General features: G+C 37.2%; 1 protein-coding gene across 1 annotated transcript in view; it reads right to left on the bottom strand.

Moving 5' to 3' along the window:
• The window catches only part of SNW1 (SNW domain containing 1), a 34968-nt gene that overhangs the window by 2809 nt on the left and 17939 nt on the right, over positions 1 to 14220 (bottom strand). Inside the window, exons 7-11 of the mRNA XM_081227837.1 lie at positions 13264 to 13333; positions 12510 to 12575; positions 10802 to 10918; positions 4422 to 4563; positions 1537 to 1633 (exon numbers count right to left, since the gene is read on the bottom strand). Coding sequence (XP_081083963.1) covers positions 1537 to 1633; positions 4422 to 4563; positions 10802 to 10918; positions 12510 to 12575; positions 13264 to 13333 — 492 coding nt within the window. The remainder of the gene's footprint in view (positions 1 to 1536; positions 1634 to 4421; positions 4564 to 10801; positions 10919 to 12509; positions 12576 to 13263; positions 13334 to 14220) is intronic.

Raw genomic sequence — 14220 nt, forward strand, 5'->3', positions numbered from 1 at the left:
TGTCCAGTTTTTCCAATATCATTTATTGAAGAGACTGTCCTTTCTCAAAAGAATCATTCTTGATATGGAAGTCTTTAATACAAGCAATCACCTTGTAATGCATGCTGAGATATGAAACTGCTATGGTCTATATCTGCTATTATAAAGGGTTAGGGGGAGTAGATGCAAATTAGATGGATCACACGAATCCTTTTCAATAAGCTAGAATCGGTTCTTTTACCGAACCACACTTAGTAAGTTTATTCTAGTAGAATTCTGAGGTAAACATGTCAATGACTGGATTACTCAGTAAAATTTTTGACATTCATATTAACTTAATTCCCCTGCTGTTTCAGTATATATGCAATCTACATTGCGGTGATACCATGGTACCATCATCATTTATTTTACTAGAGGCTCAGGTCTTAAAATGATTTCTATAGACAATCTAATTTTCATACAATCACAAGTTTAAAGCTTTTCTATGTTATCAATTCTCATAGTCATGTTACTGGTTTTAAGGGCTCAATTTATCCACAGAGCCATTTTGATTTTTGCAGCTTAGGAATTTCAGACTAAGAGTGTCATTAACTGTGCACTTGCATACTTCGTTCCTCTCTCCTACACTGTACATTTAAACACAACTCTAAATTCAGATTTTCTGCTTCTCCATGACTTCACTCATTCAGGGAGATGAAATATGCCATTAAACAACAAAGACCACCACCAGCAGGAATCTGTTTAAGATATGACTTGAAAAAATAGATTGTATCAGCTCAGAGGAGGATGAGAGCATGGAAAACTGCTTATTTGGAAAGAAAATGTTTTACATTTGCATTTAACCCTTACTCGGAATTCCACCTCTGTATTACAGCATGTCTTCAACTTTTCAGCAATTTCAGACCTCGGCCTTTGGTGAACCACAAACTTCACTAATCCCTACTTTATTCCCAGTCTCCATACATGTATTTCCTTTGTTTTGTACAAGTCTGTACTTACCAAGAGCGCTCTGTCAATTTTCCTAAGTAATTTCAAATGACATCTCTGTCTTTCTGAATTTTAAGTGAAACTGCTCATGAAAAGAGGCTGACGTTCACTTCTTACAAAACCTGCTCTGCTTCCCCACTGTACTTGGTACAGTGCTCTGCACGTAAAAGGATCTCAATAAAGGTACAGAAGCTTATTTCCTGTCTAGAGGAATAGGCACATGATAAATTTGTCTCACCATTTGAAACAGGAAAAGAACAGACCAGACCAGGCATATCCACGACTTTCTATTCACAAACATGATCTCAATTCCCTTTTCTATATCCCCATCATTCTCAATTCTAGCTGACTCTACAAGGTAATGGAAGAAAAGATAACTTCCATGGATAGTTAGTTCTTCTGCTAAGACAGAGTAAGCAGTTAAGTGCAAGAAAATAAGTGATTTATTAAGTTATCAACCTGAAGAGGAAAGAGAGAGAAGCAAACTGGTCTTAGTACACTAAACCTCCTCTCGAAAAGGTTCACAGAGGCCACTCTTCATAATTCGTATTTATCTCAAATAGTACCTACCTCTTATCTGGAGCTGCCCTAGAAAGATTCCGGTCATGCTGTCTCTCTTTTCGCCTGTCATGCCGGATTTCATCCCTCTCACGTGCCTCCCCATCCTCTGTGGACACAGTTGAAAATTACTTTATCACTATATTACCCATTAATATTTTGAACAAGAGAATATTCTTTAACCTTAGACTGAAAAATCCAAGAATTTCTTTGTGCTCACATTCAGCCCTTTTAAACTTACCTGCAAGTAATTTAAATCCAACAGTATTGGTTTAATTTTTGAATGTGAATTCCAGAATCATGCATGCAGCTAAAGTGTTTAGGCATAAAGTGTACTGATATCTTTATGAAACACATCAAAGTAGTATGGTGAATTGACAGACGGAGAGAGAGCTGGGTAGGTATGTGATAAAGCAAATTTAGCAATGCTAACTGTTTTTAAATAAATGATAACTGTAGAATCTAGGTGGTGGAGATATGGGTGTTCATTGTACAATTCTTTCAACTTTTCTGTTTTAAAATTTTCATAATAAAATGTCAGGAAAAAATAATTATGCAGAGTTTATCCTTATATTTTCAAAGACTGACTTTGAATAAAGAACTGTTTGCTCATGGTACATTGGGGCTGGCTGCACCTTGATCTGTATCTATTGTGTTTATGTCTATCTTCATTTCTCTGCTCTCTCCAGGCTGAAGGGATATAATGTAGATATAGAAGGAATACAGTGTAGAGCATGAGCTTTGGAGCCAGACTGTCTGGATTCAAATCCTGTTTCTACAACAGATTAGCAAATGCGAAATTGTGCCGATGACTTAACCCCTGTGAGCCTTCGTCTCCTCTGTAAAACAGTGATAATAACAGAACCACTGCATAGGGTTGCTGTAGGGATTATATAAGGTAATATATGTAAAGTGCTCAGAGTGGTGCCTGCCATAATAAATACTCAATAAGCATTAGCTTTTATTAATATTTGGCAAGATATTTTTTAAAGTTGTAACTAATTTCTCAAGAACCATTCTGTTTTTTTTTTTTTTTTTAAATCAGTTTAGAGAACTTGGATTCAGGGAAGTTTTACTGTGAATTACCTTCAGAGGCTAGGTTACAACAGGTAGCTTTTTATATCTTGCCTCATTAAGACATTTATATATGATTCAAAGAAGTGGATTACTACTTATAACCTTAGTTCCCTATAGTTGAACTCGAGACTCCTATAACCAATTGCCTGCTTGACCCCTCCATTTTAAACTTAACATGTCCACAACTAAACTCTCTCTCTTTTTTTTTTTTTTTTTTTTGCGGTACCCGGGCCTCTCACTGTTGTGGCCTCTCCCGCTGCGGACCACAGGCTCCGGACTCGCAGGCTCAGCGGCCATGACTCACGGGCCTAGCCGCTCCGTGGCATGTGGAATCTTCCCGGACCAGGGCATGAACCCGTGATCCCTGCATCGGCAGGCGGACTCTCAACCACTGCGCCACCAGGGAAGTCCCACGACTAAACTCTTAATATTTCCCTCGCAGTCTTCTCAATATTAGTAAATGGCAACTCAATCCTTCTCAAATATTTAGATCAAAAGTTCTAGAGTCATCCTTGACTCCCTGTCATTCCTCTACAAAATCCATAAGCAAATTTTGTCAGCTCTACTTCCAAAATATTTCCAGTAACTGACCATGTTTTCACTACCTCTCATTATTATCTCTCATCTGGATTATTGCAATAGCTTTCCAAATGGTTTCCCTGCTTCTCCAAATGACCATTCCATAGCCTTCTAACATATGCAAAATCATGTCACTCTGCTCAAAACTCTTCAAATTGCTTCCCTTGTTACTTGAAGTAAAAGCTATGTTCTTACAACGACTAAAAGGTATACATGACCTGGCCACTTTGCCCTAACTACTCGGACACCTCATCTCCTACTGCTTAGCTTTCTCAGTCTAATCCACCCATTACTGGCCTCCTGCTTTTCCTTGAACACACCAGTTATACTCCCAACTCAGGGCCTTTGCACTTGCTGTTCCTTCTATCTGGGATGCTCTTCCCTCAGATATCTACATGCCTCACTTCCTTACTTCCTTCAAGTGTTTGTGCTAATGTTACTATCTCAGAAGTGAGGCCTATTCCAACCACTCTCTCCTTCTGGCACTTTTATACTCCTTCTCTGTTTTATTTTTCTCCATAGCTACTATCACCTTCTAATATACTATATGACTAACTTTTTTTGGTCTGCCTACATTCACTAAAATGCTCACTGCTATACCCCCTACCTGTCTAGTAGAAAACTCTGTGTCTAGAAGAGAGCCTTGCACACAGTAGGTGCTCAATATGAACTGAATGAATAATTACACTAGTCTAGGATTTATTAATGAAAGAAAAACCACCCTCATAATTTTCTTGAATTACAATTAGTCTTCTCACTCTACCTGACTTAATATACCAACGTAGACCACTAGATAAAGCCAGAGAGAAAATACTGGCAGATTTAATGATCAAAGGCCTACAAGATAGAAAAACTCTGGATTAATTTACCATGTGGGGGACATGAATTATTCAGTTGGAGATCAGATTTCTCTAAGTTTCAAGAAAATTAAAATAAGAGAAAATTAAGCCTAGCATGTGAGTAATATGTGATTTTTAAAAGTATACTGCTCAGAACTTTAAAAACTTCTAGTGTTCTTGCATATTAGAGGCCCACATTTAAATACACATTCTTTATTTTCTACTGCTTCAGCTTAATAAGGCAGAAATTACTGTTTCACTTCTAAATTATTTCTGAAATATCTATATTTTCTTTATATGTATGTACTGCTTCTGTATGCAATAAAAAACAATAGAGATTTTCTAAAATGAGATAGATATTATTAACAATGCAAATTCAGTTTAGTAATGAGTATGTCATACCTTTTTCCACATGGGTTTTGATCCCAGCTCTTCTCTCCCTGGCTTTCTGGGCCATTTCTCTAAGTTTCTCTTCATGTTTCTCCTTTTCTTTTTGAGCCATCTTTCTCTCTACTTGAGCACGCATTTCCACAGCTTCACGAGCCTGTTAGTAAAGTCAGATGTTAATAAATAAGACACTATCGGGGATAAAGAATTACAGCTGTAATGTAACTCCCTGACTAAACTCTGGCTTGAAAGAACAGTTATAAAGAATTCAAATTTGTTATTGCTGATTAAAACAAAGATTCTTGTCTACAAAAAGATAACTTGCCTAGACGACATTACAAATTTAGCTTTTTCACTCAGAGAAATGTTTTAGTGGTTGAAACTATAGTGACCCCAATCAATCTTGTAAGTCAGTGTTTCACTAATGTTTTCTCAGAAACAATCTAAAAAATAAAATTAAAGAAGATTCCAGTAAAGGAATTTTCAATACCAATACAGGAACTGGTTATATTCTCAAAATCAATCAGACCAACTCAAGATAAAGCCTTAGAGGGCAGAGAGCAGAAGCAAGAAGAATTACAATCCTGCAGCCTGTGGAACAAAAACCACATTCACAGAAAGATAGACAAGATGAAAATGCAGGGGGCTATGTACCAGATGAGGAACAAGATAAAACCCCAGAAAAACAACTACATGAAGTGGAGATAGGCAACCTTCCACAAAAAGAATTCAGAATAATGACAGTGAAGATGATCCAGGACCTCGGAAAAAAAATGGAGGCAAAGATCGAGAAGATGCAAGAAACGTTTAACAAAGACCTACAAGAATTAAAAAACAAACAAACAGAGATGAACAATACAATAACCAAAATGAAAACTACACTAGAAGGAATCAATAGCAGAATAACAGGAAAAAGAACGGATAAGTGACCTGGAAGACAGAATGGTGGAATTCACTGCTGCGGAACAGCATAAAGAAAAAAGAATGAAAAGAAATGAAGACAGCCTAAGAGACCTCTGGGACAACGTTAAATGCAACAACATTTGCATTATAGGGGTCCCAGAAGGAGAAGAGAGAGAGAAAGGACCCAAGAAAATATCTGAAGAGATTAGAGTCAAAAACTTCCCTAACGTGGGAAAGGAAATAGCCACCCAAGTCCAGGAAGTGCAAAGAGTCCCATACAGGATAAACACAAGGAGAAACATGCCGAGACACATAATAATCAAATTGGCAAAAATTAAAGACAAAGAAAAATTATTGAAAGCAGCAAGGGAAAAATGACAAATAACATATAAGGGAACTCCCATAAGGTTAACAGCTGATTTCTCAGCAGAAACTCTACAAGCCAGAAGGGAGGGGCATGATCATACTTAAAGTGATGAAAGGGAAGAACCTACAACCAAGATTACTCTACCCAGTAAGGATCTCATTCAGATTCGATGGAGAAATCAAAAGCTTTACAGACAAGCAAAAGCTAAGAGAATTAAGCACCACCAAACCAGCTCTACAACAAATGCTAAAGGAACTTCTCTAAGTGGGAAACATAAGAGAAGAAAAGGACCTACAAAAACAAACCCAAAACAATTAAGAAAATGGTCATAGGAACATACATATCGATAATTACCTTAAACGTGAATGGATTAAATGCTCCAACCAAAAGACACAGGCTTGCTGAATGGATACAAAAACAAGACCCATCTATATGCTGTCTACAAGAGACCCACTTCAGACTTAGGGACACATACAGACTGAAAGTGAGGGGATGGAAAAAGATATTCTATGCAAATGGAAATCAAAAGAAAGCTGGAGTAGCAATACTCATATCAGATAAAATAGACTTGAAAATAAAGACTGTTATAAGAGACAAGGAAGGACACTACGTAATGATCAAGGGATCAATCCAAGAAGAAGATATAACAATTATGAATATATATGCACCCAACATAGGAGCACCTCAATACATAAGGCAACTGCTAACAGCTATAAAAGAGGAAACCGACAGTAACACAAAAATAGTGGGGAACTTTAACACCTCACTTACACCAATGGACAGATCATCGAAACAGAAAACTAATAAGGAAACACAAGCTTTAAATGACACAGTAGACCAGATACATTTAATTGACATTTATAGGACATTGCATCCAAAAGCAGCAGATTGCACTTTCTTCTCAAGTGTACACAGAACATTCTCCAGGACAGACCACATCCTGGGTCACAAATAAAGCCTCAGTAAATTTAAGAAATCTGAAATCAGATCAAGCATCTTTTCTGACCACAATGCTGTGAGATTAGAAATCAATTACAGGGAAAAAAATGTAAAAAACAGAAACACATGGAGGCTAAACAATACATTACTAAATAACCAAGAGATCAGTGAAGGAAGCAGAGGAAATTAAAAAATAACTAGAGACAAATGACAAATGACAAATGACATTGTGTGAAAACACAATGATCCAAAACCTATGGGATGCAGCAAAAGCAGTTCTAAGAGGGAAATTTATAGCTATACAAGCCTACCTCGGGAAACAAGAAAAATCTTAAATAAACAATCTAACCTTACACCTAAAGGAACTAGAGAAAGAGGAACAAACAAAACCCAGAGTTAGCAGAAGGAAAGAAATCATAAAAATCAGAGCAGAAATAAATGAAATAGAAACAAAGAAAACAATAGCAAAGATCAATAAAACGAAAAGCTGGTTCTTTGAGAAGATAAACAAAATTGATAAACCATTAGCCAGACTCATCAAGAAAAAGAGGGAGAGGACTCAAATCAATAAAATTAGAAATGAAAAAGGAGAAGTTACAACAGACACCGCAGAAATACAAAGCATCCTAAGAGACTACTACAAGCAAATCTATGACAATAAAATGGACAACCTGGAAGAAATGGACAAATTCTTAGAAAGGTATAAGCTTCCAAGACAGAACCAGGAAGAAACAGAAAATATGAACAGACCAATCACAAGTAATGAAATTGAAACTGTGATTAGAAATCTTCCAACAAAGTCCAGGACCAGATGGCTTCACAGGTGAATTCTATCAAACATTTAGAGAAGAGCTAACACCCATCCTTCTCAAACTCTTCCAAAAAACTGCAGAGGAAGGAACATTCCCAAACTCATTCTATGAGGCCACCATCACCGTGATACCAAAACCAGAAACAGATACTACAAAAAAAGAAAATTACAGACCAATATCACTGATGAATATAGATGCAAAACTCCTCAACAAAATACTAGCAAACAGAATCCAACGACACATTAAAAGGATCATACACCATGATCAAGTGGGATTTATCCCAGAGATGCAAGGATACTTCAACATACACAAATCAATCAATGTGATACACTATATTAACAAATTGAAGAATAAAAACCTTTCGATCATCTCAATAGATGCAGAAAAAGCTTTTGACAAAATTCAGCACCCATTTATGAAAAAACTCTCCAGAAAGTGGGCATAGAGGGAACCTACGTCAACATAATAAAGGCCACATAGACAAACCCACAGCAAACGTCATTCTCAATGGTGAAAAACTAAAAGCATTTCCTCTAAGATCAGGAACAAGACAAGGATGTCCACTCTCACCACTATTATTCAACATGGTCTTGGAAGTCCTTGCCACGGCAATCAGAGAAGAAAAAGAAATAAAAGGAATACAAATTGGAAAAGAAGAGTAAAACTGTCACTGTTTGCAGATGACATGATACTATACATAGAGAATCTTAAAGATGCTACTAGAAAACTACTAGAGCTAATCAATGAATTTGGTAAAGTTGCAGGATACAAAATTAATGCACAGAAATCTCTTGCATTCCTATACACTAACGATGAAAAATCTGAAAGAGAAATTAAGGAAACACTCCCATTTACCACTGCAACAAAAAGAATAAAATACCTAGGAATAAACCTACCTAGGGAGACAAAAGACCTGCATGTAGAAAACTATAAGACACTGATGAAAGAAATTAAAGATGATACAAATAGATGGAGAGATATACCATGTTCTTGGATTGGAAGAATCAATATTGTGAAAATGACTGTACTACCCAAAGCAATCTACAGATTGAATGGAATCCCTATCAAATTACCAATGGCATTTTTTTACAGAACTAGAACAAAAAATCGTAAACTTTGTATGGAGACAAAAAAGACCCCGAATACCCAAAGCAGTCTTGAGGGAAAAAAACGGAGCTGGAGGAATCAGACTCCCTGACTTCAAACTATACTACAAAGCTACAGTAATCGAGACAATATGGTACTGGCACAAAAACAGAAACATAGATCAATGGTACAAGACAGAAAGCCCAGACATAAACCCACGCACCTATGGTCAACTAATCTATGACAAAGGAGGCAAGGATATACAATGGAGAAAAGACAGTGTCTTCAATAAGTGGTGCTGGGAAAACTGGACAGCTACATGTAAAAGAATGAAATTAGAACACTTCCTAATGCCATACACAAAAATAAACTCAAAATGGATTAGAGACCTAAATGTAAGACCGGACACTATAAAATCCTTAGAGGAGGGCTTCCCTGGTGGCGCAGTGGTTGAGAGTCCGCCTGCCGATGCAGGGGACACGGGTTTGTGCCCCGGTCCGGGAGGATCCCACATGCCACAGAGCGGCTGGGCCCGTGAGCCATGGCCGCTGAGCCTGCACGTCCAGAGCCTGTGCTCCGCAACGGGAGAGGCCACAACAGTGAGAGGCCCGCATACCGCAGGAAAAAAAAACCCTTAGAGGAAAACATAGGAAGAACACTCTTTGACATAAATCACAGTAAGATCTTTTTTGATCCACCTCCTAGAGTTATGGAAATAAAAACAAAAATAAACAAACGGGACCTAATGACACTTCAGAGCTTTTGCACAGCAAAGGAAACCATAAACAAGATGAAAAGACAACCCTCAGAATGGGAGAAAATATTTGCAAACGAATCAACGGACAAAGGATTAATCTCCAAAATATATAAACAGCTCATGCAGCTCAATATTAAAAAAAACAAACAACCCAGTCCAAAAATGGGCAGAAGACCTAAATAGATATTTCTCCAAAGAAGACATACAGATGGCCAAGAAGCACATGAAAAGCTACTCAACATCACTAACTATTAGAGAAATGCAAATCAAAACTACAATGAGGTATCACCTCACAGCAGTTAGAATAGGCATCATCAGAAAATCTACAAACAACAAATGCTGGACAGGGTGTGGAGAAAAGGGAACCCTCTTGCACTGTTGGTGGGAATGTAAATTGATACAGCCACTATGGAGAACAGTATGGACGTTCATTAAAAAACTAAAAATAGAACTACCACGTGATCCAGCAATCCCACTACTGGGCATATACCCAGAGAAAACCATAATTCAAAAATACACGTGCACCTCAATGTTCACTGCAGCACTGTTTACAATAGCCGGGTCATAGAAGCAACCTAAATGCCCATCGACAGAGGAATAGATAAAGAAGATGTGGTAAATATATACAACGAAATATTACTCAGCCATAAAAAGGAATGAAATTGGGTCATTTGTAGAGATGTGGATGGATCTAGAGACTGTCATACAGAGTGAAGTAAGTCAGAAAGAGAAAAAGAAATATTGTATATTAATGCATATATGTGGAACCTAGAAAAATGGTACAGATGATCTGGTTTGCAGGGCAGAAGTTGATACACATGCAGAGAAGAAATGTATGGACACCAAGGGGGGAAAGTGGCGGGGGGGCGGTGTGTGAATTGGGAGATTGCGATTGACATGTATACACTGATGTGGATAAAATGGATGACTAATAAGAACCTGCTGTATAAAAAGATAAATAAAATAAAATTCAAAAAAAAAAGAGATAAAGCCTTAGTGTAGATGTGCAAGAGATAATTTCCATAAGGGTGCTCACTATGATACAGAAGGTGTACTCTTCTATGTTCTATACACACACCATGATGTATGTAAAGTTCAAAGACACATATTAATACCATGATATTAATAGACAGCCAATATTATGAATGTCATTTTCTATAGCATTCAACACATCAGAATGTTTATTTGCCCTTCCCTGATACCTTTTGCGAGACATTTAAAAGAGAAAAAAATGATGAAACCTAAAAAGAGCAGCTGGCAATCTTCCCCAAATGAGATCAGCCTAGTGAACCATTATTCTGGAATGTTGTGAGGAAGCCGAATCACCAGTGGTGAGGAAGGTGTACAAGTCTATGAATGCTGAGACCAGGTACAGAGCTGCAACCAGCACCTGTCACATCTGGAACACATCCACAGGTGACAGCCTCTTCAGGTACTCAGCAATGTAGCTAAAATAACAGTATCTTAGGTAACTGAGAACGTATTTACAAATTATCAAGAGCATTAAACAACTTAATTATAACAGACCAACCTTCCGGTCAGCAATGTAGAGGGCTTCGGCCAGTTTTGCAAAATTTTCATTGATGTGAACTGTCTGCAGTCCTCTTCCATCAGCTGCCAGACGTTTATCTAATGGAATTGTATAACCCTAGCGTGAAGGCAGATAGAAAACACTGGTCACAAAGGAGCTACTGCAGAGTCTTTAAAACTAGATTTATATATGTCCGTTTTGACAACCATTTAAAGTTTTTTCCTTACATCTTTCTTCACAATTAAGCAACAACAGCAGCAGCTACCAATGAGTGCTTTGTGTGGAGGATTGTTTAAGCACTTTATATCCAGGGCCTCATTTAACCTTCACAACAATTCCGTAAGACTGGTAACATTATTATTTCCATTTCACAAATAAGGATACTGAGGTAACGTCCCCAAGGTCATACAGTTAATAAACAGACAAACTAGGATTTAAACTTGGGCAGTATGATTTCAGCAAGCTCTGGGAAAACAGATTCTCCTGTTAAGATTGTGGGTTATAATAAAAGGAAATCACTATCAAATAGTTAATAGTTGTTCATCAAGTAAATGTAACAGCCATACAAAGGTAGAACAAATCACTAAAATCACAGTGTCTATAGGTTGCTTAATCTGCTGTACTGTTCTTATGACTTGTCAGATTCCGGGAACCCTGCAAGTTTTAGTAAATGGAAAAAAGATAAAATTTGTTAGACAACTAAGATTCTGTGTTTTGAAATTTTGCATCCTATTTCAACAACTCAAGGAATACGTTTGAACATTCATGTAACTTTCAGGCTTAGCTTTATTCTTCCAGATTTCTGACTAGACTCCCAAATACTGACCTCTAGTCCATGGTCTTTATTCCTAATATAAGGAAGTGTTACAGAGTCAGCTCAAGATACCTCATAGTTACATACATATTAATCAATCCAAACCAGACCACCCAACAATCTTTTTGTTTCAGGATGAGTATATAACTTCTTCTTTTTTTTTTTTGGACACGCTGCACAGCTTGTGGGATCTTACTTCCCCGACCAGGGATTGAACCCGGGCCCTTGGCAGTGAAAGCGTGGAGTCTTATCCACTGGACCACCAGGGAATTCCCTAACTTCCTTTAAGGAATAATTTATATTTAAACCACGGGTTAAAGTGGCCTTCCTCACTCATCAACATCAGAATCATGAAATATTATTTGAGAGAAAAGAGGAAACAGTGATTAGGAAATTTATTCTGCATTATTTTACAGATTCTTCATGACTCCTGGTAGCTTTGGTGATTAGTACATATAGTTTATAGTTGCATTGTTATAAACAGAAACAAGTAATTTAAAAATTAAAGCACTGAATATATCCAAACATTTACTCTGTCTTGTCATATGATTATTTAAATTGGTTTAAATCCTTTCAGGAAGAATTTTAGATATAAATTTGAGTTTTCTAAAGAATACCATCTTTCATTGATATGTTACTTTATTCTACACTTTCCTTCTCTATATGCTTCCGGTAACTACAATTTACTAGGAGAGTCCACATGGTATTCATGTGCCTGGCATACTAACATTTCTATTACATTAAAATAAAAAGAGAAAAGTCACATAAGTTGAGTGTTCCTTCTCGAAAATCTTCAGCTAAATGAGATGCTGAGGTTTCAACTAAAGGTACCCTGGCTGAAGGTCCTTCTTGGGTGTTTTCCAGGAGGTTCTAAAACTGAGACAAGTTAATTACCTTTGCATTTTTCCAGTTTGAAATACAGGGAGGAATCTTCCACTCTTGTTGTTCCTTCACAGTCATCTGAATTGAGAAAAGAGAGGAGGAAGAGACATTTTTAGATTTATAGTCTAGCTAAAAACCTATGTGCAATCTTTCTCTTCAAAGACAGCTCAGTATACACTACGTATGGATGGATTTAGTCAAAGGTCCTAATTCCATTTGTTTGGTGGCACTATATACTATGTTCCCATATCATGGGTTCTAGTAATAACTTTAATATAAAAAATGGAAAATAATCTATAAATTATTTTTGACAGTTATAAATGCTGGTATTTTTACGTATTTAAACTGATGTGACTTCTTTCAGATGAGAACTTGTTTTTTTAGTCGGGTAACAAAATATATCTAAAAAAAGCCACTTGGACTATCAAGCACAGACCTAATGATCCCAGGTACTTACTTCCTATAACTATGATAACATTCTTCTTGTCAAATACCAGACCCTTTTCATTCCATTAAATGCAGGGGTTAGGTTAATAATAATAAAACTAATAGCTAACATTTTACATACATTCTCACATAGGCACTCTGGAACTGCATGTTATAGTCTTGAGTGGGTCCCTATTTGATCTTGGAAAACAAATTAAAGAAACAATAAGTGTGGTGAAATGTAACTACATAGGCATCTAGACTTTATTCGATGTGAGGTTATTTATAAAATTAGTAATTGTGAGTACAAAAAGAAATTTTAAACTAGAGCAAAGATTACCTTTCGGCTAGGAGAATGCATGACAGGTGCAGGAGGAGAAGGTGGTCCCCGGGGAATTTTCTTATTAATCCTGAAGGATAAACCAAAGCACAACCACAGAGTGATACAGATTTTTCCTTTCTAGTTAATATGTCATCTCCCCTCCTCATTTTTTATTATGTAAAGCGTCAAACAGATACAAAAACAGAGAGTGTATAAGTAACGTCCACCTATTATAGAGCAACGCGTTGAGAAGCTAGAGCTGGTGTATTCAATTAAGAATGTGCAGATTATGACCTGCTGAATGAGGGGCACAAGACACCCACCCAGGGTCCGCAGATAGCTCTCTCAGCATCCAAGCTCCCACTTTGGGGAAGTGAAACCCACTGGGTTGTTTCAATTAAAGGTGCAGTTTTAATACACCCACCTGAAGAAGTAGAGTCACAAGGTTTATTATTACTTTCAGATCCCAGAAGTGAGGAGTGAGGAGCGGGGAAAGAACTGGAGGAAGGATAATCTTCTGTCCTAGGCCACAAGGGAGCAGGAGATAGAGAGCAGCGTAGCAATACCTATTACTTATAAGGTAGTTGGGACAGAGAATACTAACTCTTCCTGGAGCTTAACTCTAAGTGGTTATAGTCACCCTTTGGTATCTGAGGAGGATTGGTTCCTGGACGCCTGAGGATACCAAAAGCCATGAATGCTCAAGTCCTTTATTAAAGTGGCGTAGTATCTGCATATAACCTATACACATCCTCCCATATACTTTACATCATTTCTAGATTACGTATAATAACTAATACAATGTAAATGTTATATAAATAGTTCTGGTAGGTGTGGCAAATTAAGTTTTGCTTTTGAGAACTTTCTGGACTTTTTTTTCCTGAATTTTTTTTTTTAAAACTATTCTTTTGGCCATGCCACGCGGCATGTGGGATCTTAGCTCCCCGATCAGGGACTGAACCCGTGCCCCCTGCA

Source organism: Mesoplodon bidens (genome assembly GCF_964165515.1).
Source record: "Mesoplodon bidens genome assembly, chromosome: 3".
Taxonomy (NCBI): domain Eukaryota; kingdom Metazoa; phylum Chordata; class Mammalia; order Artiodactyla; family Ziphiidae; genus Mesoplodon; species Mesoplodon bidens.